The sequence below is a fragment of the Macrosteles quadrilineatus genome, unplaced genomic scaffold (genome assembly GCF_028750875.1).
Source record: "Macrosteles quadrilineatus isolate MER2022 unplaced genomic scaffold, UCM_ALF_1.0 Scaffold_8__2_contigs__length_117827958, whole genome shotgun sequence".
In the NCBI taxonomy this organism is placed as follows: domain Eukaryota; kingdom Metazoa; phylum Arthropoda; class Insecta; order Hemiptera; family Cicadellidae; genus Macrosteles; species Macrosteles quadrilineatus.
In genome coordinates this window covers 60,101,923-60,126,055 of record NW_026542601.1, presented here as the reverse complement: position 1 = coordinate 60,126,055, position 24,133 = coordinate 60,101,923, and the positions used below count along the sequence as shown (strand labels likewise).

The 24,133-nt window shown below is 33.8% G+C and overlaps 1 protein-coding gene across 4 annotated transcripts in view; it reads right to left on the bottom strand.

The window, feature by feature from the left end:
* Nucleotides 1-582: 582 nt before the first annotated feature.
* The window catches only part of LOC128999402 (RB1-inducible coiled-coil protein 1), a 50,140-nt gene continuing 26,589 nt past the window's right edge, over nucleotides 583-24,133 (bottom strand). For 2 of the 4 annotated variants that reach the window (XM_054425894.1, XM_054425895.1), the window contains exons 12-24: nucleotides 23,816-23,901; nucleotides 22,464-22,560; nucleotides 21,482-21,676; nucleotides 20,668-20,829; nucleotides 20,059-20,169; nucleotides 18,513-18,668; nucleotides 9,006-9,145; nucleotides 8,091-8,270; nucleotides 7,120-7,189; nucleotides 5,276-5,325; nucleotides 4,478-4,611; nucleotides 3,777-3,844; nucleotides 583-1,819 (exon numbers count right to left, since the gene is read on the bottom strand). In XM_054425894.1, the coding sequence (XP_054281869.1) occupies nucleotides 1,709-1,819; nucleotides 3,777-3,844; nucleotides 4,478-4,611; nucleotides 5,276-5,325; nucleotides 7,120-7,189; nucleotides 8,091-8,270; nucleotides 9,006-9,145; nucleotides 18,513-18,668; nucleotides 20,059-20,169; nucleotides 20,668-20,829; nucleotides 21,482-21,676; nucleotides 22,464-22,560; nucleotides 23,816-23,901 (1,560 nt within the window). In that variant the 3' untranslated portion in view covers nucleotides 583-1,708. The remainder of the gene's footprint in view (nucleotides 1,820-3,776; nucleotides 3,845-4,477; nucleotides 4,612-5,275; nucleotides 5,326-7,119; nucleotides 7,190-8,090; nucleotides 8,271-9,005; nucleotides 9,146-18,512; nucleotides 18,669-20,058; nucleotides 20,170-20,667; nucleotides 20,830-21,481; nucleotides 21,677-22,463; nucleotides 22,561-23,815; nucleotides 23,902-24,133) is intronic. The other 2 variants (XM_054425897.1, XM_054425896.1) reach the window with 2 other exon arrangements.

The window sequence follows — 24,133 nt, the reverse complement described above, 5'->3', positions numbered from 1 at the left end:
CACAACATCTCCTGTGTACGAAAATATACATTACATCGCTATATACAACTTATAGTACAGTGTGGTGCAAATACACAGAATATTCATAAGTACACTTGCTACGGTTATGCTAGTCAACTAACACAGATTTCTCAAAATGTAAATAAATTTTAAAGACACCACATCAAGGATAAAATTGTTATGTAAATCACTATGATAATTTCTAAAAAAGCCCTAGGCTATTTCCACCAATGATCTGTTTTAATTTTTAAGGTGCTATTTGCCTTGCCTACATATTTTTCTAGCTACTAAAAAGAATAGAGTATATTATCATTATGTAAAATAGAAACTGGCTGGATAATCAGGCCAGAATAGGTAAAGCGTCAATGAATACAATTTGATGACTTTCGAGGAGAATCATTAAGAAAATATGCAGCCTTTAATCACTACTCTCAATACATAATTTGTTGAGTGACCATACAGATTCAGACTTATCAGTAATTAAAGTCACAGAAAAATCAAACATTATGTTTGCTATCCTCACAAATTTACATGTGATTTCCAACGGAAGTTCAAAGGTAAGCAGAACATTAAAACTTCAACTACAATTTAACAATATGTATTTTATGAGAAGTTGAGATAATTACAAAATCTGGAAAACAGACTTGCAACAGACAACTGACATAATCACAATCTTATGCCCTATGCTGATGAGCAAGCTATCACAGAATTACTGCAAACAAAATATACAACCTTTGCTGTGCTATTTACATCCATGTACAATATTTACAAAACAACTACACTAATTAAATAGGTTATAACTTGGTGTGCAGACAAAATGATGAATACTTGGCCACATTGTTACACAGAATGGTGGCCAAATTCGGTAAGTGCCTATTTCTATAAAAAAAATGCTAATTTGACTCTGGATCGGAAAAAAGAGATAAAAAATGTTGATTCATAAATCTGATTAGAACTCCATACCTTATAATCAGGTACATTGTTTGACGTACGACTAAACTATTATGATTCAACTTGTAATTATGTCCCTGCGAGATCAAAATACTACATAATATCACTACACAAGTGGCAAAAACCTAACTACCGACGACAACTGATAAATACGACACTCGCAGAATACATTATGTCCTTGCGTATTCTCTTGTGAGCAGATATACAGTCTACATTGTGATGTTAATTGTGAAAGTATACAGACATACTACAGCTACTAACTACAGAGAGTTTGTTAATTCTACCACTGTCCTCGAAAAAATAAGTAGTTTCTATCCATAAATACAACACATGATTTCCAAACAAAGACATTACAACTTCACAAAAAAAATTTGCTTCTATTTTGCGATTGTTGTCTCTTGTAGCTAAATTTTATTGTTCAAAACAACTCACCTACTTTTAATCTTACATCTAGACATTTACTTACATAAAATCATTACACTATTGGTCAAAGATAAAACAAACTAAAACACTATTATGATTGCCTCTAAATTAATACACCGTATTTTATCACACAAAAACGTCACATTAAAATAAAATATCCTCTACTAACACAAATTAAACACAGCTTGCACTCTGATAAACTAGAGAAAACAACAATATAATTTGAATGTAGAATAACAATAGAAGTATACCCAACAAAACAGAGTGTTTCCTACCAACAATTTGTTTAGTTAAAATTACCAGGTGTAGGATAAAGTAAAATTTCTCATGATATTTAAGCGCTGCAGCCGCTGCTGGACTGGGAGTTGTGAGATAGAACTGACAGAGGCTTCACTTTCACTCTGTAGAACTTGGTGCCTTTGGCTACGTTGTATCGGTTCACAGGCTACAACACAAATCACTCAATGAGAATTTTAGTTACAGTCTGCAACCTAAGTGATTAGGGGGGTCAGATTACCAAAGATATTAAATAGACCTAAGAGCAGCCAACCAAGAAGATAAAGAAAGAAAACTGCTGTAAGCTAGTAAGAGTCATCTTGAGAGTCCTTATTTTGTAACATTTGACTAATGGGACAACCAACTAATCAGTAACAGTAGAACTCTAACCATCCAAATCAATTGGGTCCATAACCCATTCCAATAGTTGGATTTTTAATGAAATTCAGCCTATTATTTTAAAGATAGTAGGCTGAGTCAAGCCAGGCTTTTACTGTTGCTTTCAGAGAACTATGAAGATTTTGTGAAGGAAAAATTCACTCTTTCATCGCAATCCCGAAGGAAAATTAAGATTTTCAATTGGTTAGGGGTTCATTACCCAGTTATAGAAACCAATCACAAAAATACTTTTCATCAGCATTGACATGCATAGTTTTGGTTTGTAAAGAAACGGATTTAGGTTTTATTGTTATATATGTGGATGCTCCCTTTACTATTATATACCATACATTCTGATTCTAGGCTAACCTATATAATTTTAACCATTTTTGCTTGGAGCAACAGACAGTACCTGTTTAAAATCTCCTCCAAACAATGTTGTTTTTTTTTTTCGCCCATTGGAACATGTCATAGTACTTATTTAATTTACAAATATAATTCCTTTACTTTACTATTCCATCTTTATTCCCAGTTATTTTCTAAGAGTAGCCATTGAGGTTATATTCCACTTCATACAAAATATTGATTATACACTACAATAAATCTCAAATTAAAATTTTTTTTGTTAGTCAATTTACAAAGAAAGTGTAGAATAAATCTTCGAACATATGTTTTGAAATAAAAACAAAGCAAAGGTTCTCCATTTAATCTTGAATCGGTAATTACTTAGTCAATGTGGTTATTTCATTGTAAACGTTAAAAATACACAAATTTGAAAAGTTTCACAGTAAGATAATTTATTTCAACATTCTATGACGTAACTAAAAAGTCTTAACATTATAGGTAACGTTATCCCTGGTTTTATATAGTACGTTGCAGAATTGACCGGCAAATAAGTCATCTAAATGTTAATATTGCATACCGGCTTAGTGATAAATCGCAATCAGCTGTATTGAAGTAAACAAAGATCAGCAGTAAATGGCTTCTAATGCTATTCTTATGGAGAACATTACCAAGATAACATATACCATAGATAAAACATACTCCCTTAGTAGATTTCCCATCCTTATGGAACAGCTGAAGCCAATTTAACTGTTGGTTCTGTCCAGTGTACTGTGGAGTCGTGTTTTGTTTACAATTTGTTCCTTGCTATTTCAGTAATTTAAAACCTCGTTTAACCAAATGAAACTGTCTAATCATAAACAATGACTTGTCCACTAGCTATATAATCAAATAGTGAGGCACAAAACATGAGAAACTAACCCTAAAATAATATAAACAAATTGTAAACAAAACACAACATATACGGTACACCGGACGGAAACAATAAAATTGGGTTCAGCTGTTCCATAAGGAAGGGAAATCTACTAAGGAGTATGTTTTATCTATGATTATACCTACCTAATTTTGTGTTAAAATTTTGGGAATTTCACTATTTTTCCCACCGTCCCGGGATTGAGACCTTTAATTTGAGCCCTGTCCCGTCATTCTACGACTTCCCAGTCACCCACAATTTTGACGCAAGGAATCGGCTTAGGTAATTAATATATAGATATTAATGTGATTTCAAAACTTTCTTTAAAAAAAAAACAAATAAAAAAGCATTGCATCTTTTAACTTTTGCAAGTTTCTTTGAGAACCAAGTTTCACACTCTCAATAGAATCTCTAATTATGTATATTACTACATTTAAAACCGTTGCTACCACAACCTTAAAAACATTGTAAAAAATTAAGTAAGCCAACCTACCTTTCTGGCGTGACAGTATTCTTTTTCAACCACCTCGGCAACACTGTAAATACGTCTTGGACTCCCATCTGGAACAACAATAATTGAGTCTTAAAAACAAATGGTTAGGTTATTTATTGGGTGAAAAAATCAGGACAAGTATACCTTACTCACTATTTGGGAACCAGGTCCTTTAATAAGGTCTATATGTATAAAAAATAGCCAACAATACTGGAAAACTTAATTGCTCTACAAGTGGTCAAATGTTGCTTTTATCAATATAAAAAATTATGGTCTTTGTGTTTTACCCATCATTAGAATTAACTTTGTAGCAAGAGTTCCTTTTAAGGTACAACCCGAATTTCCCAGACAATAAATAACATTCATAAAGTTTGTAGAAAGTCATGCCTCCTGTCCCTATTTACCACCAGAAAATAATTAAGTACCTTATGTGGGATAACACAATTTTGTTAGGGAGTTGAGCCAATTAATTCTGGTGCTCTAAAACTATTTGCTATCAAGACAACACTATAGTTGTCTACAAGGGTACCTCATGAAATCTTTTGTTGAAACGTGTCTTGAAATAGAAAAAAAAAATTTTTTTAATGTTTTTATTACTTACTGATAATGCATTACCTCTTATTTATATTTAAAGAACGATAAAAACTTGAAAAACATCCTGAAAATGAATTAATGGTTTTAAGACAGATACTGTTGATTACCTAGAGAACACATGAGAGACATGGCTCCTAGACTGTCTGGGTGCAGGAAGTACAGAGTGGAGCTCTCCTGTAGGATCATGTAACTCTGGTAACTATCATCCCAAACTACCAACACTGTCTCTCCTATGTTGCAACTGAAACAGACCATATCCTGTACTGAACTCTCACGCCATTACTCCCAGACTTAACCTAAAGAGTGCCTAAAAAGGACGTTTGGTAGTACTAGCTAAAGTACAATAGTTGGTGAAGACAAGGGGCCAGAAATTAGCCATACTCAAATAACTGAGGTTTTTGAAACATGTTTACCTTCACATGTTTCTTTGCAACATTGTTTCTATGCGGGTAGTCTACCTAGCAACCGCCGCGGGAACTATCTGAAATTCAAATATTCCCAGACTGAATTTTGTACAAAGGCATTGCGCTTCTTATAATTTTTGTATTCATTGGCTGATGTCTCTACGATCGAGAGTGAATATAATGATATCTCAGCGATGAAGGGAGATGATCACGATTTCGTCGAGATTATAGGATATCTTTACAATTTTTCTGCTAAAACGATGATTTCCCTGCAATTGTGGGGGAAAAATCCCGACCCAAACTAAAAGTATGATTCTGTTCATCCCTAATAAGTATGACAAAAAAATATTCTTTTGTATTTTTTAGGAACCATACAACGCATTAAGATTGTGAAAGAGGTAAAAAGAGGTTGACAAATCGGTTTTATACTAACAAAGCTACAGAAAACAAAAACCAACAGACTGGTTAGAATCTAGCAATTGATTTTAATATTGTACTTACGATCCAACACTGACTTTTCCCTGCTGAATGAGTGAAGTTGTGCTTTTGGTCTGAAACAAATTTGATCAGTGGAAAATATTTGTATACAAGGTATTAACTTTCTCTATTGTTGTCATTGTATATCGGCATCATAGTGTATTTCAAATTAAATATAAACAATGAGATACAAATTAATGCAATCATGCAATAATTAAAATCCAAAGCCCTACAGTGACATAACTATGAATACTGTATAAGTATTGTTTCTGGAATTAAATTTCATAGTAATACAAGAACAGCAAAATCTATCTATCTATATATTAATAGGCAAGCATGTTTCTTTAAAACCTTTTTTCTCAGCTCGTGTGCATCGCAGGGGAAATCTACGCATACTGTTAGAAAGATATTTGCCTGTAGATGTGCAGAATCCCTTTATAAATTAAAATAGGCTAAAAAATAAGCACAAAAAACGAATTTGAAAACTTCAAAAAATTAACATGGACCAACTGGGTTGCCATGATGGTGACGAAATAACAACAAAATGTAAATAGAAAATCAAAACAAATGGAAGAAATCCCAATCACATGTTTTATTTACAGTGTGGGGAGAAAATAGAGAAGTCTGTACATTAATTATTTTTGGTCGAGTTTCGACCACAGGATGACCACTAGTACTTATTTAATACGCAAGCAGATTTTTTGTGACAATTATTCCTCTGAAACTACTGAACCGATTGACATGTTTTTGGTGTAATTGGAAAGAGCTGAAAGAGCGTAACGTGAAGTTGTGCAGGAAACTTCTTTATAGGGAAATAATTAGAGAGTGAGGCCCTGGGGCCCTTTAAAGTTTGGTATTTCTCCATAAGATTAACATGGGAAACAAACGTTATGAAACTCCAGCTGTTGTCAGAAATGCTGTTCTGCTATTTAATTTAATTTGTTTACAAGGAGAATTGTTTCTTAGTGCCATGTCACGAATACTAGAAAAATACCCGGTATGGATCATAAACATAAACAAATAACGTTGCTGGCCCGAATCCTATACTAATAGCATTGAACATATGCAGTTTTGGCAGTTCCATTTAAGCAATGTTAAATCATGTTTATTTTCGGGCCAAAAACGTCATTTGTTGATGTTTATGATCCATACCGGTATTTTTCTAGTAATCGTGGTGCCGTGTGGTCAATAAGTTATACCATAGATAAAACATACTCCCTTAGTAGATTTGTCATCCTTATGGAACAGCTGAAGCCAATTTTATTGTTAGTTCTGTACGTCCGTAGAGTCTGTAGAGGTTGTGTTTTGTTTACAATTTGTTTCTTGTTATTTCAGTCATTTAAAACCTCATTTAACCAAATAAAACTATATAATCATAAACAATAACTAGTCTCCTTGATATAAAACCAAATAGTAAAGCACAAATCATGAAAATAACCCTAAAATAATAGAAACAAAATTTCGTCTACCCCAGTGACCAGTGTGGAGGTACATGAACTAGACACAAAAACAAGCTTCAAAATTTACAATGGGATGAGGAGTCTACTTGTGTTGCTTAGTCTATGGTTATACTTTTGCATATATTTTAAATGATATACACTATATAAAATGATGATACTGTAATACATTAATATATAGATTCATTTAAATAATCAATAAGTACGATTGAGCCTTTGCCTATATGTTTCCTGGTAAGTGTGTTGTAACTGTTCCTTAAAGTATATTATAGTATCTTAAAGTAAAACCAAATTATTCTTTTCTGCATTCTCACCCCGTAGCGAAGCACGGGCAGAGCAACTAGTTATGTTTTATTTCAGGAATTCAGTGTGTTCCTCCAAATCCACTATTCATGGAACTCTATAGCTTACCAGTTTATCCTTTATCTGCGTCTTCCTGACAGGATCTGGACTTGTTGCAGCATCTCTTAATCCTGCCTCACTAAAAAAATATAAAGCATATGACAGTTAATGAAGTTAAACCTAAAACACATTATGTTCATTGACTTTTTCCTACATGCTTTTTTTAAGAGGGTTCAACCCGCCGGCTGTTACCACGTTAACATGGTCCTACAAAAAAGAACTTCGTGCCATTTCATTATTAAAGTGTTTATCTAGTTGAAATAAACTGTAAAATATTCACAAAGATAAAAACTATGCACTTGATGAACTGAAACTTCGTAATTGTTTCTTTAAGTGTTTACAAAATCATTTTGAAAATCCGTAGGTAAGTTATTCTTTTTCACATGTGATTTTAACTTCTCAATAATAGTTAAGAATTAATTTGTCTCCATCCATTGCAAGCTCTGATATGTTAAGAGCACAAAAAGCACACAATCATTGGATACAAATTAGTTTTAGAATGTCGAGAGCTTTTACAATAGAGGCATGTTTAATACCGAACTATATTACAATCCATTTAATCCGCCATCTTGAATTGAAATTCAGGTTACGGGTAGAACTCCCTTAAGACTTGTAAGGTAAGGAGTGGTAGATAAATATAAGATCTCCAGAAGATTTGCTGATTTTTATTCGCCTTCAGAAGCTACAAACTGCAGACAATCACATATAACACTACTTATCCTTGATGCCTGCAGCATTGGCATGTAGACTCTATTGCAGCCATGCTAGGCTTTGAATAAAATTTAGTAACTCCGACTTAAAGTACAACATCTATGGACGATTGTTAGTTTGGAAATAGGATACTTATAGCAGGTAGATACAGTAAAACCTCTTGTAACTAAACAACTAACAAAAATAAATATAGACCTCTGAACTAGGTATTTTTTTTCATAAAGGATAGTCTAATTGTGATGAAATCTTTGTGTATAAGCATGTCTTACCTGTCACACAGAGCTGCGATGGAAGTGCTCATGTCTTGGTGAGTGGGGGCAGAGGAGGCGAGAGTAACAGATGTGTTAGGAGAGGAGCCTCGGGCCTCGGCCAGCTCTGCCTCTAGCTTCACCTTGGCTGCCTCTAGAGCCTCCACACGCTCTAGCAGAGAGCCCTCGCTTGTCAAGGACCTACACAACACACCACATCAGCATCAGGTAATATGTATGTATACAGCAATACAGCATAAGTGACTTTATCAAGTGTAATTTTGATGTAAATTTTAATTCAAATAAGCTATTATACCTAATTAATTGTACTTTTTATAATATTTGGATGTATCAGAAACTTGATTGTATTTGGATGATTATTTTGTAATGTATATGACGTGTCCTATTTCTTTGTAAAAAGATCAATGGAATAAATGATTCTTATTCTTATTATTCTTATTCTTATCCCATCTCCATGTGGAAGTGTACCTGCCACGCACAGAGTGTGCAATATCAAAACTTAACCTCACCAAGCTTCAAAGTTGTTGCTATAATTTTCTCACCACACCTGACAGGATTCAAAGCCTCTCTCTACCAGCAATGTCTCCTGGCCAAGAAGAATTCACTCCGGATCACACCATAGAATTGAGTGCTTATCAACATCTGAGTGTACTCTACATAACACCTGTCATGCTTTGACAGCTTGGCCACTGAACTAAAAGCCCATACGTAGCATTTTTTAATATGTACCAATGCACCACATAACAGGTACGGCTTTCATCCGGTTTTATTGAGTGATACTCGGATAGAAAGTTGTTGGAAGCTTGGTTATGTTACTCTCGAGTTAAATCGCTCTGAGTAGCTCTAAAGTTAACAGCTCAGTCTTTTGTAACTTTCTTTGTTAACCTAATGAACAACTCAATGTTCTGCACTTACCCAGTGGTGCCAGTTAGTCTGTGGATAGTGTCTCTATGGTTCTGACACTCAGTCTCCAGGTGGATACTATGAACTCTCAGGTTCTCCAACTGACGATCCTTCTCTACCAGAACACGTCTCATCGCCTCGTTGAACCATATCTGCAAGGAAACTCATCAATTAAGAAACATTCTTAGAAAATTAATGAATAAGACTCCGCATTTGAACAACACCTAGCTCTTTATTCACATTAAGATTTGAAAAAATCACAGAATCTTATGAATCAAAATAGAAAACATTTCACTGGTAATTAGAAATAACTAAATATGTTTTTGATCAGTAAAGCTCTAGTGTACATAGGTTGTATAAATTACTCTATGTTTTAACTGATGTTGGTTGGTTACATTGTATGTTTGTGAGGCAGTAGACATTTAATTAAATTGCCATTTCTTATGTACACACGAGTTAAGTTCTAACCCAAATGTGAATCAAGAAGAATGAGTGTGTGATTAATGAAATTTTTCTGGTTAATTATTGGTGTATCCTCTTAACTTGCTTGGACTCTATTTTCTAAATGTGTTCCAAAGCCAAGATCACTCCTCTAAAAAAATAAATACTTAAAATACTTACTTGAGTTCTTCATAGCCCATCAAGAGATCAAAGTGTTTGTCCATAATTTAATAATGTGTAATGATAAAAACGGCAATGATCCATGATTGCAATTATCACAATAATCAGTTAATAATCGAATTGTAGATATTAATGGACATGCACTGTAGATGTGATACTCCCTGGTGTGAATTAACGTCCGCACAAGTGAGTACTACGACTATCCACAGTACTATCCTGATAATTAGACCAATTCGTTAATACCAAGGCAAAAATGTGGTTTGGATTCCACTTTAGGTTCCTTAGTTGCCATTAGTATGGGGAATTAATTAACAGCTGTGTCTAAGGGATATATTGGCCTTAGTCACTAACAAGACTACAAGATCGCGCCACCCATCCTACACTCATCACCATACATACTTGGCTAAAAATACCTACTTTGTATGGTCGCCATTTCAATGAAAAAGTATAAATGCTACAATTTAAGTTTTGTTTGCATTGTTCTAATTATTTGGAATATACTTCAGGAGAAAGATATTTGAATCCACATGATTGTTTGACAGCAGTTCTATCAATAAATACAAGAGTGATGTCTATGGATTCATGCAGATTCAGAAAAATGGTGTGTTCGCTTGAAGTATAATAGTTTGATGTTTTAATAATTATTTTAGTTAACACAAAATAGTTTGGTTTTGTGCTATATTGACAAACAGAAAAACTGTTTTTGGTAGTCATTGTGAATGCATATCAAGTTTAAGTAGGATCATACAAAATGGATTAACTGATTTCACTAGTTGGACAACATGACCACCTTGGGACTAAAATTTGTTATTATTATTAAATAGAATATGTAAAGTATTTATGTTTGTGAAACGAAAAATAATCCTTGCATAAGACTCAGACGAATCTCACCTTTGCAGCTATTACGCTTACCGATTAAGAAACTTTGTAAAAAGTAGAAATAGAAAGTTGTTCTATATACATCTACCGCCGTACCAGTAAAATAAAAAATTACAAACCACATTATTTCAGGGTATAGCAAAAGCAATGCATTATTTGTTCATAATTATATTCATTGACTGAGACATCACTTTTTATCATTGATTCATAATTACCTTGTTGAGTTTAAAAGAAAATAATTCAAAGATTTCTTAAATACCGTCTTTAAACCATAATATTACCGGTATGTCAAAGTTATATTTGGTATTTTTATTCTTTTTAACCTTACTTTTACTTATTTGATGCTTGTTGAGTATTAGACAATGAAGCATTGCAAATTTTAACAGATCATAACATAAAAATTGTTTTTAAAGATTTAGAAGTTCAAGTTTTACATGAAAAATTACTATTTTGTGAAAAATTTATAGTTAAGTTCCGAATTTCAACTAAAATAAATTGCTAAAAATAAAATTTGACAAAATTATTTTATTTTTTAATGTTTTTTAAACATTTTTTCACACATAAAAAGGTTTAACAAAATTAGACAAAGTTTTCACTCAATTTATTGCACCTTTCAGTATCCATTTGTAGATACAAATAAAAAGATGAAGATAATGGGATAAGATAACCTTTCCCTTGTAAAAAATAACATAAAAAAATAACATAACAAAAATAACTTTACACCAATAAATAAGACTAATTCCATCCATAATAATTTATAATGCTGACTTTGTAGTAAGAGTGAAAAAATAATTACTATGGGTAAAACGTAAACCCATACACCATTGACACATACACAATATGATGGAATCTGAGTAATTGCATATTTCTTTTGCTGATTTCAGCTCAATTTAATTTCAATTTCAAAAAATCAGTTTTAGTAGTAAGTATAGAAACAAGAATATAAAAGAATTGTAGCAAAACCATAACAATTTTTTTTGTTAAAATGCAAAAACATAATTAAAAAGATACAAGAAATCAAATTAGTTGCCAACAGTATTTTGGACAATTTGTCAAAGAGCCCAAAGCTTCATAAAATCGCTAGAGATCAATGTATGGAATAGATAAACAACCTTCAACTTTGAAGGAAAGTAGTAAATACAGACAACTCTTAACGCTCTTGAGTTAAGGTCGGTTTACCCACAATTTTAGATAGCATAAAGTTACGGTTTTATTATGTTAGATTTATGTAGGGTCATCTTAAAAGGAGTCTACTGCATTACAATGTTATATAGAATGGTACAAGTACCAACATAAATGGGGTTGAATAAAAATTAAACTAAAGTTACACTATACAGTTTGAGCAAAGTATCATTTATAGTTGTTACGGTGATTAATGTATAACATGTATAAGATAATCTGAGGGTTAATAATTATAAAACCACCATTTGCATTGTTAACTAACTTATGAGGTTGTTAAGTTAAGACTGTATCATATTGCAATGCTACAAATAATCATAGGCAATACCAAAAAATATAATTTTGATTATAACTTCACATCTAATCAAATGGGTTTTTACCACTTAATAAGTTGCTTAGCAATCTAAATGGATTTCACTTGATCTTTTATAGGTTTTTATGATATAAAAATAAAATACATTGCTAAAATATACAAACGTTGTGGTTTTTAGTTCACTATACACCTGTCCAACACTTTGTGTTGTAAGATAATAGCCTACAATGTCAGCTGATGTGATTATTGGGCTGACCACTATCGAAGCAAAGAGAATTTTAAACCAATTTACTTAAGTGGAGTCATGCTAACTCAACCACCTTGCTGTACTCATTTTGGATCACTATAAATTCAGATAATACACACTTTAAAGTGGTTTTTCCTAAAAAATGAGTAAGTGGCATAAATTTTTAGTATAATAATACTAAACCTATAAATATTTCTTATAGCAGAAGTTTTGTTAATATGATTGTCACTTACATTGCACAGACTCACAACAATTGCTTGTAATAAACCCAGTGACATCACAACAGCTGACGTAATCTTGAGATCGGCATAAACAATAAAACCACAGAATCCTAACCCAGAAGTCTCGCTAAGCTAATCAAAATGTAGCGTTTAAATTTTCTTGTGTCTACACCAGCATATATGAGCGCTGCTGTTGCTGAGGTTGTCAAAGAATAAATTTCACTTGTACTGTATTAGATCAGCTGATAGTAACAGTGTAGTGGTATCAGTTCTATCTTATACCGCTCCCTCGTCTAGCCTAGTCCGCCAGTCAGCGACAGCACGACTCCAAAATTCTGGTATATACATTAGCATATCCAAAAGCAACATTTATATGACTCAGTGAGAGAGTTTTGGGATAGGTCTGCGAATAAAACACAAACTTAAAAACAGTAAATCTCAACACAAACTGACCAGGAGATGATTCTAAGTGTATTATAGGCTACATAAGTTCATAACAATGTAGATAACAGAACACAAAACAGTCATATTACTTAAGAGTAAGCATAGGTCCTTCAATATTTTTTTTCACTTGAAGTATTTATCTTAATAATTGGTGCTATTGAAAACCAACACCCATTCGAGTAAAGTAACAACAATACAAATAAATATCACATATCACCGTTGTAAATAAATAGTAAATCAAGAGGACATTACACGTTACGTAACCTAATGGTAATCTGACACAGCCTATATTCACTCGAGATGATATGACACTTGATCAGACTAAAATGTCACTTTCTTAAAATTTAGTCTACAGCATCTGTGGAAAAAACCATTCTTATGTAAACTGTATGATACCCCCGCCGCAGCGAATTTCAATTTGCCTGATTGGATTTACACTAAAATGCCTCCTTAAAAATATCACATTTATTCCCTATTTAAATAGAATTAGTTTAACGAGTACTTAGGTTTGCTGCAACAGGGGTGGGTAAAAAAGTGTTTTAAACTTTATAAAAATGAATGAAATTTTTTGGTATAGTGAGTTAACACTCAGATCTAAAAAACATGTGCAAAAAGTCAGTTCTTAAGTTTAAAATCTAATTACTATCGATTGCAAAACACTATCCTAACTGAAGACTGAAGCTACTCGGAATTGGTAGCTAAGCTACCTATTAGTTTGAATTACAAAAAAGATGGTTTGCCTCAAACAATTTTTACAAATTCAAATATTTTCTGAGCCTCTTTCAACCTGTTGAGTCTTATTCCATTATTTTTTTTAAGAAACAAAACAAAAATACCTCCTAATAGGCCTAGCAAAACCTGGCTGGTTGCAGTTTGTTGGTCACCAATGGGAAAAAAGTAAAAGAAGCACCAATCATGTAATCTGACTATTATAAAATACTTCTTTTGCCATCAAAAGGTAGATTTTAAAATAAAATTATTAAATAGCATACTAAGGCTTCACCACTTTACTTACAGGCATGGCCTCATAAGAAATGTTGCCAAAAACTTCAAGATCAAATAACAACTAACTAGCTCTTTAACTAACTAGGTATTTCACGGAGCTGGCAATGGGATATAAATTTTATGTCAAGTTAAACAGGGGGGATTAGCAGCTAAGTCCTAGGGTTGAACTATTTAAAGATATGTTCTCCAGGGATATAACAGTTTTCTTAAGATCTCCCAAAAAATTAGAGGCCATATACGTACGAGTAATATGAATATGGCTTACGAGTGTTTTAGACAACCATTTCAGTTTAAAAAATGAATTTTTAAGCCAAGTCTTGTAATAAAAAAATCAAGGAAAAAAATCCCGGCATTCTTTTAAAAACACCCTGTATTCTTTTTGCGTAGTAAACAATGTAATGATGGAACTTTGCAGGCGATAAAGACATAATAGTATATTTCATACCTAGGACCGAAAATGAGGTTTTGCTGGCTTGAGATTGGTTTTTAAGTTTGAGACGAATTCGAGAACTTAATACGATTGAGAGGTGCATAAACATTTCAGTCCATGGTATGAACGCTATTTTTCATCACACTATACCCAATACCACTATTCACCATAATAATGATGCACACTAACAGTCAACGCAATTAATTTCGGCCCCCTGTGAAGTGAAGCTAACAGGGAGAAAATATGTGTCACTGGTCTGTTTACGAATATTTTTATATCGCTCTTAAATAGTTTAATATAAATAAGTTACAACTTACAACCATCACTGGCACTAAGATGAACATGTTAGAAAAAGATTTGTTTACAATGAATGATAGTTAAGCAACCAGCAAAGTATGACTAGGCCTTAAAATAGGGCTTGTAAAAAACATGAATCTCATAAAAGAAATTAAATAGAAAACAGAACAGTTGTTTCCTTACTTCACAAACTAAATCACAACAATTTTATGTACAGTAGAACCTCTTATAGTCAGCCTTTATCTGATCTACCAACATAATCTTAAAGGTTAAAAAATAACAATTTTACAAAATTGTCTGACTTTAGTACTAACAAATCATGAGCACTATTGACTAGGCTAACAACAAACCCGGGCGAATTGAATAATATTTAAATATTAATATTACACTAAAATGAGATTTATAAATATACTGAACTACTGTTATCAACATACTCTGCCATATTACAATGGTTTTCAATATAGTTTGACAATAAAGATCTTTCGTTGCTTGTGTCAACACCATGAAATATTAAGAAACTGGACTCATTAAGTAGGTACACTATCCTTTGATTGCTCATCGAGTTTAGCTAGCTGAAAGTGTGTGGGCTCACACACACGCAGACCTCACCGAAAAGAATTAGAACAGACCGTTAACCTTTAACCTACTGTGCGAGTCATCACTGGCTTGTAAACATTAGATTATTAATCTTTTAAATTTTACCTTCGTTATCAAATCCATCAATGATTTTGTGTACAGTTGAGTAAAATTATATTGAACAATATATATGTTTCCTAACAAATCGAGAATTTACGCTCCTGATCATCCCTATTCTGTTAACCTTTTTATGTCATTATCATTTTGTGTTGGACTCATTTCTCATGGAATAAAACAAAACAATTAACATAGTTTTACTGTATATTGAACTTAAAAATGAAAAGCAATTTTGATGTATCATACAACAGGTGTTATATTTCTTTCTATGTATATACAGTAGAGTCCCATTAGTCCGAAATGGTTGGGAACGGGCCCATTTCGGATTAAAAGTTTTTTTGTTTTTCTTGAAATTTTTGTTTTTTGTCTTAGGACGCAGGCACGAGCCCGGGATTGTTTTTCACATTACTTAAGGCTAGACCTAGTGGCTGCAGCATTATCACTTAATAAAATCCATTTGTGATTTGGCGGACGAAAATGAAAAATGTTACAGTAATAATAAAAATGGTGAAATATTTACTAAAATACTCTACAAAAAAAGTCTATCTCGCCCAGCCGCTACAGAATACTTTGACGAGGTACAGCTAACTGTGTTAAAAGTTTAATAAAAAAAAATATTTTTTTTTTTTTATAAAAAATACGGTATATTTTTTGGTTTTGGATTAAGCAGACTTTCGGATTACTGAAGTTCGGATTATCGGGACTCCACTGTATTATGTAGTGAAGGGGATCGAGGCTTTCAGAAAATTAGGACGGAGATGAGTGTGTGTGCGTGAGTCGGATCCCTAGCAGGTAGGTACAAGGTCCAGCCGGCAATCAAAGTATAGGGCTATTTTATTACGCAAAGTTATGCATTTAGAGAATTGCGCTCTCTGCCCTTGAAGTTTCCATTTATACATCACACTGCGTTATTTCCATAAGGTTAACGTTGAGATGTACTGTTTATTTTGACCACTTGTGTATTTTTACAACAAAGAAGTCAATTAAAAGCCAGATATGATTTATTTTACAGTATTCTAAATCATTTTAATCCTGCTTTCCATTTCAATTTGTTCCAATTATGTTAAATTTTTTAAAGGTGACGGCTTAAAGAGGTTCTACAGTCATATAATTTAAATGGCATAAAATAAATCTTACAAACCAAAACAATAAGTTTGATTAAACTGAGCAATCATACTTGTCATGCTATTAGACTACGACTATTGTTACCATACGCAAGTTACAGTCCGTATGCACAGTTAGGGGTAGAAATACAAAGCGATAAACATCGCAACACCAACACCCACAACGAACACCAGAGTAACAGCTTCCTAGGAACAACAACACCAACAGTGTTACATGGACAAGCAGTGCATACATGCAGGCTTAACAGAACAAACACTATTATGGTACAAACACAAACCAAACAGCTACAACACAAAACACCAAACTCTTGGAGGGAGTAAATGTACTATCTTTGTGTTTTGTGTTAAGTGTTGTGTTTATTGTTCTAGAGTGGACTCCTTCCCATTTAGGTAAGCCTGTCATTTTGTTTTTTAAGGCTCTAGGCCAAGATTGTGATGTATAAATAAAGGGATGGAACTAAAGAATAAAATAATGGTTACAAAAAATGTTCAAGAGTTTACAAAGCAATGCAGAAAGGAATCACAACTTCCGATTCTAAACAATAGCTGGTTTTATAGAACCAATGATGCATGCATTTTAAAGCAGGCCTACAACATGAAGAGAAAGACATATTACAAAACCTTTTCACTAGCAATAATTTCCTTTCATATGAGTTATTTTACAAAAGGCATAGTTTTCTATCATAATTTAAGGAGCAAAGCAACTACATGTTGTTATTTGATAAAATAGTACATGAGCCTCAATCAATAGCAAGAGACAAAGTTGTCAAAATTGGTACAAACAACTTTTTTAAATGCATGCAAAGAAAAGGGCATCAAAGATAATCAATCTATGACAGGGTTGCTGATTTTGAACTATTTTACGAGTATTGTTATTAATACATATATGATTCTGATTCAACGATTCTATCAATTTTTCAAGGTGATAAAATTTATTTGGAGAAAAGTAGTAAACCTGTAAACCAGCATTCGCTCTTGGTACAAGTGGTAAATATTTGTATAAACCTAAACTATTAAATTTGTTCCTTTCACAACTATTAATTTGTATATAACAAACTGTAATACAAAAAGGAAGAGTAGGAGACAAATTAAAATTAATATTGCTTACTAAATAAAACTCAATTTGCTGGAGGTAGTTAACTATAACTAATATTTATAGCTAAGTGTGGTATTTACTATTTAGTGAGGTTTATGGCAATATGAGTCAACATTATTTCTTCAAGTAGCGATTGCAAAATTTTTATTACTATAGTAAGGCTTTAATCCAAATTGCACTTCTACTTTCATTTAACCATTTAGTTGCTTAAAAATAAACTGCATTATGAAGAAGGCATCTAAGAGGGAAAATTTAGCATTTTTTCTTTGCATCTCGAATCTACAGTTTTTTTTTCTCAAATCACCTTTACAATAAAGGTTGACCGAGACAAGAACAAGCCCATGATGGTCAAGAACTGCCTTCTATAAACCACAGTTGTCGCTGGGCATTATTTGCTCAATAGAAGAAGACTGTGATGTTTCCCTCCATGTAAACACTGCCATGTGTGCTTGAGGCATCTCCTACGCTGGTCAAGTGAGTAGTTTTAAGTCTCTTGAAGGAAGAGAGCAAAGAGAATCGACAACTGATGTTACTCCAGCCATGGTCACTGACGGCAACTTACAGAAGCAAAAAACGGCAAATCCAAGACATGACACTGTGGACTAAGTAGTCCCGAGAAAGCCTTGTTTGAAGGTAAGCCTAATTAAGCTTTTGTCATGCACAGAAACTTTAAGTTAATTGGCCAATTCCGGACAAATATTAATCGCTATACTGGGACAGTGGTGAAGTTTAAATAGTTTAATGCAACTACGTTAATGGAGTTGACGTTTACGCTACCACACAAAGAAAAAGGCTACAAGCTTTGACTAGAATAGAACTAGATATTTCATTCCCACGTTAAGGTTGTAGAATGTTTTTTTTTATAAAAATCGTACAAAAAACATGGACAGTGTGCGCTGTTGTGCATTACTGATAAAGTTGAATACTCTGATCTTCTTTATCTTTGACAACTCTGAGGTGATAGACTGACCTGTTTCTCAGCGTCCGCTCGTATCTTGAGCTGGTGCATCTCGTGGTCAAGCCGTGACTGCCAGCGTTGCCGCTCCTCCTCCACAGCTCTCTCTTTCTCCTGTGTCAGCTCAGCTCTCACTTGCGCCATCACCTCTTCACCCACACTATCCTTCTGCTGCATAACACGTACCAGCTTGTATAGATATTCTACTGATAACTCAGGAGCTACGTATAGCCTAGTAGTAAACCAGCTTACCAATTCTCCACTTTTGTATCAACAGAAAATAATTAACGATGAAAAATGTTTTTTTTTCTTGTAAACTGTACAAAGGTGTGCAAACACCTTTTTTTGTTGTAGGTGGTAAGGATAGGCAAAATCCCTTCCTTATTAGAGGTGTAACTCACAAATAATTGACACATACCCACAATTTCAAACCAAATCATTGATCAAATTAACAGTATACCACATTAACATCACTTATCAACCGCTTAAGTGTAGTAGATCCAAACTTGACTGCCAGTCTACAGAACATGTCAGACAAAGCTTTAAGAAGTTGTATTGAGTTAAATAGATATTAATAGAAATTTTAAAGGTAAAAATTACTCATAAAAACTGACACGCCTTGTCACTTATTTGTTTGTGTACAACTTTTTTGGACAAACGAAAGACGTGAAATAACCTAATACAATAGAACTCCAACTATCCAAACTCTAACTATTCGAATCACCGATTATGCGAATTGATTACAAAAATCATTTAAAACCGCAGTAATAATAATCGTTATTAAAGAAAGCAGAAGCCGCCATCGCAGCAAAATCAAAAACCTGTCTCGCGATCCTGTTTAAACCATCATCGTCTCCCAACGTCACTGTAACATCGTCATCGTTTTTTGTAGGGATGGACGGGTAAATATTCCCGATTTTCGGGACGGAATTACATTTAAATCGGGAATTGTTCGGGACGGGATTTGATCCGATCGTCGGCGATTTTGCCGCTTCACGACTGACGGTGACGCTGCTATCGCGAGAGATGTTCATGATAGTTCCACGAACGCAGGAAGCGAAGTCATCTCGACGATCGCGCCGTGACAGCGGAGTCATACCGACAATCCCGCCGAGACCGCAAGTCATACCGACGATCGTGCCGTGACCGCGGAGTCATACCGACGACAATCACGCCTAACATGAGGTTGGTTACTAAGAGCAAAAAACTATGTAGTTCTTAGTACAGGAACCCAATGTAAGTATGGAGGATATTCGTTTTCTCACTTTTCCTTTCTGGTTTTTTTTAGAAAATGCTACGTAAATTTAATTTGTGTGTCAACATAAAAAAAAATATTTCAAAGATGTTTATCTCAGTATATAGCTTTGGAAGTTCATTATGGTACTGGAGTGTTGACAAATCTACTCCATCCTAGATTTTTGAAACCCTAACTTATATCATCTATATAAAGCTACAAGTATCACTAACTTTTGGGAAAAGGATTCTAAGGAGTTCTACTGTAGTATTAAAACTATGTGACTTCATATTAAAAATGAATATGACAAAAAGTTTGACAACTTACGTCCATTCTCTCCAGACTGAGCTCAGAGGGGCTGCGTTCCATTGAGGCAGTGGCCATGAGGCGAAACCGAGACCTGACTGCTTCCATCTCCATCTTGTGATCATGAGCCAGCTGGGATAACAATCAAGCTTTATACAAAATTCATCAAAATAATTTATCTAAGTGTAAATTACAAAATTGAAAAAAATCACTGTATGTAAATCAGCTTTGTATAAGCAAATCAAAAGTTTTTTTTTTAATAATTAATGTTTTTTTATTTAAAAAATAGATATTTTAAAGAAATACCATGAAGTTTGAGTTTTCAATTTGAAACTTAAATTATACTTGATACTTGACATGCCTTTGACTTTGAGAACTCATGCTGAAACATGGGGTGGTAATACTACATGGTCAGAATATTAGTGGATGAAGTAAAGATTTTCATTGATGCCCAATTTAAAACTAGTTCGCTTGGTTGCGTCAGGAACTTGTTGATGACGTTAATTTACACACAACCCTCACAGACTACAATTTTGAACCTCCAGCCTGAGTCCGATGACTCTTTGTAGATCCGGTTGTCAAAACAGTCCTGTCTAACAAGGCAAGTGACCTGTAAGACATTCTACAGACCTGTTCCGTAGCCTCCTTCACTGCCCTCTCCCTGGTGGCCTCCGCCTCCTCCCTCCTCTCCCTCTCCCTCGCCTCTGTCTCCAGACTCAATGTCAGCCGTTTCTGCAACTCCTCTGTCATGGCTCTCATCTCTCCCAGCTCTGCCTCCCGATCAGCCACCTCCTATAATACATTCACTACTTTTATCTACACTGGCCAAAACCTGTAGCTTTTGGTACACAATGTTAATTTATAAAATAAGTAATATCTATTGATTGACTCAACTATTTATTTTTATGGAAGTAACATTTAAAGTAAGTGATGAAGGTAACCAAAATATTAAATAAAAAAAATATAATCCTTAGTGCAAAACATTAGCCTACTGTTCACACAATGCTAAAAAGAAAAAAGTATGAGCAAATTTAATGGAACAGAAAAAAAATGGCAACGCTTTCAATAATCGAGTAAAATAGTGCAAAAAAGGAAGAAGTCAAAATAAAGAGCTAAGTAGGAGTTTTAACAAAACTAAGCCGACTGAAATAAGATCCATTTAGTGCCATCAATCAACTGTTACAACAAAATGAACGAGGTAGAATGGCCACAATACTGCAACAATGCCTTTCAAATGAGTGTAGACCAGGGTGACTTGCCCAGTGAACCTGCAGAGTTCTTATAGTGGCAGAAGCTAAAAACGTAAATTCAAAACATGCCTAAGAGAAATCATCAAAATAAACATAAATAATTAACAACTACACCTGCTGTAAGAGCGCTAAGCCTATACAATCACACAAATAAATTTTGAATAAATCAATAAATCATTCTTCTTATCACTGACCTGTCTGAGTTGGTAGATGAGCTGAGTCTTGGAGTGGACGTCGTTGTGGTACGCCGTGGTCAGCTGTTGTAGGAAGCTGTGTACGTGGTCGTGTTCACTCTTGAGCCAATCCTTGAGAGAGCTCAGGTCGTGTCTGATGTTCACTATAGACTTCTCCATCTCCTCCCTGGCTCTGCTCAACCGCCCAGCCTTCTGCTGGTTGACAACATCAAAAGTAACAAAGTTTAGTACTTAAGGTTTGGCTACACTAGGCAGGAACGAAAAACCAATAAGTTCTTGAGCCAAGCATCTCAAACTAAAAACTAACTTAGATGGGAAATGAAATGACATGACATGAGGCAAAAAAAAAACACCATGACAAGCAAATGTCGATAAAATTTTCTTTTGAGGATTCAGTAGACGTGAGTGTCGTAGCAGTGTGTGTAATGTCCCGATTCCTGTAGCAGCTTCTCTTTGATAACACAGAAAGCATTTACCAGACTGTTCAGTCCATTTTCTTTCTGTATCCTTTTTTGTTTAGTGTAAACCAAGCTCAGAAAGAAAAAATACTGTCCAGATTCTTATGATTGTGCTAATGTAAGTAATGTTACCCATTTGAAGATAATTTATCATCACATTATTGTCATAAATCAGTAAGATTTTGTATAAAAGATGAATCAATCCATTCAATGAAACCTTTATTTCTACAGCATACTATTTATTGTAAAATCGTTTTCTAATTAATTAGATTCTCATAACCAGAATGTCTTTTACAGTTTCTAAGTTACATTTACATTCATTGTATTCTTTGGTAAATAAAATACAAAATTTGAACCTCTAAAACAAGTTTTTTAAGCACTTAAATTTATGAACATTACTTTGGTTGTTACTTCATTAGCTACAAATCTTCTGATATATATGATTTACTTAACCATTTATTTTGACAAAGTTCTGTCAGAAATTTCAATCTTACCTATCCTAATACTACTACTGTTAAACTTACCTCTTGATCATTTTCACCTCTTTTCTCAAAAGCCAAATCTGTTGGACTTTGACCAACTTTTTCAAACTCTTCAGTGTCAGTTTCTGATTCAAAACCCCTGCACAAATTATTTTCATTAAAAAATTATTTTTGAGAATAACCAAGTGATAAACTTTTTGGTCAATCTAATAGCCAAATAAAAAAAAAACTTATTTGAAATAGTGTAAAATTCTAGTTTACTGACAGTAGTAAAGGTATCTTTACTCCTGTTTTTTTTTTTATATATATACTAGCTGACCCGGCGAACTTCGTATCGCCTAAGTTATAGGTTTCCCCTAAGACAGACCGATGGAAAGAAAGTACCATTACATTTAATATTCAAGATGATCTCGTTCGCATCGCTCAATCACGTCCTGGTTGAAGTTCGTTCGCTACGCTCACTCACCTTTTGGTTGCAAATTAGCTGTTGTCATAAAATGTAAAAGAAATAATAGTGCTGCACCCTGTTGGTAATCCTTGTAACTTTAATGCTATTGAACATCATAGAACAGAACCAGCTTGTTTAATTGAAACAGCTGTTAAGATTCATTAATTCCATTTCTCATAAGGTTAACATGGGAAACTCCAGAGCCACTGGGGCGGAGCCCTTTTAATAATTTCGAACGGGAAATAGTTTACGTCCGATTCGCATACCTACAGAATTTACACACCAAATTTCATAACGATCGGTGAAGTCGTTCCGGAGGAGTTTGCAGACAAACACTGTGACACGAGAATTTTATATATTAGATATATATATATATATAAATAAGGGACACTATTGACAAACAATACAAAGTGACAAACAAAAATTATGCTGATGTTCATGATGATGATATTCAAATGGACTTTGAAAAATCCATCTAGTCCTTAGCGTAAATGTCTATAAATATAAAATATCACATTTTAAAGTCTAGCAAGTGGATGCCCTAGTTTTATAATTTACAAATAAAAACATGACCATAATGTTGAATATAGAAACACCAATTCCTCCCCCTACTGCTGACATGTAATATACACAAAATGAGAAAAGAAAATCAAGCATAATATGCGACTAAGAGAGATGTTTTTAAACACTAAGTTTATGGGAAGAACAATTATTTCTGAAATAAACTGGACAGGTAATATGCAAGGGAGATGGTAAAACAACCATGGAAGGAAACCCTGAACAAAAGAAAACCCATGCTCATTGAAAGAAAAGGTGGAAAGAAGACATAGCCTAACACGAGAATGTTGTGAGCCGATGAAGAAATCACTCATGATTGGAGAAATTGCTGGTAGTTAATTGGTGAGCCTAAATACCTCGTGGGGACGAGAGTATGAGTTCCACTCACCTATCAGTGATTGGCAACACAGACGCCAGATATCCTGCGCCTGCCTGACTATCTGACGGCTGTTCCATTGCTGTTACCTCTTCAACCTGAGACAAATTACAAATGCAAGTAAAATCAAATTTTATATTACAGTCAACTTGTCTTAACACTTCAGTATCAAGATTTTACTGGGTCACAAGTGATTTTTTTTGCATTTTCTCACAACGGAGGCTCTTATTTTTTAATCCTTTACCACCTTCCTTTAGCTACATAGAGCATTTGCATAAGTTATACCATGGATAAAACATACTCCCTAAGTATACAGGGTGTTTTTTTTTA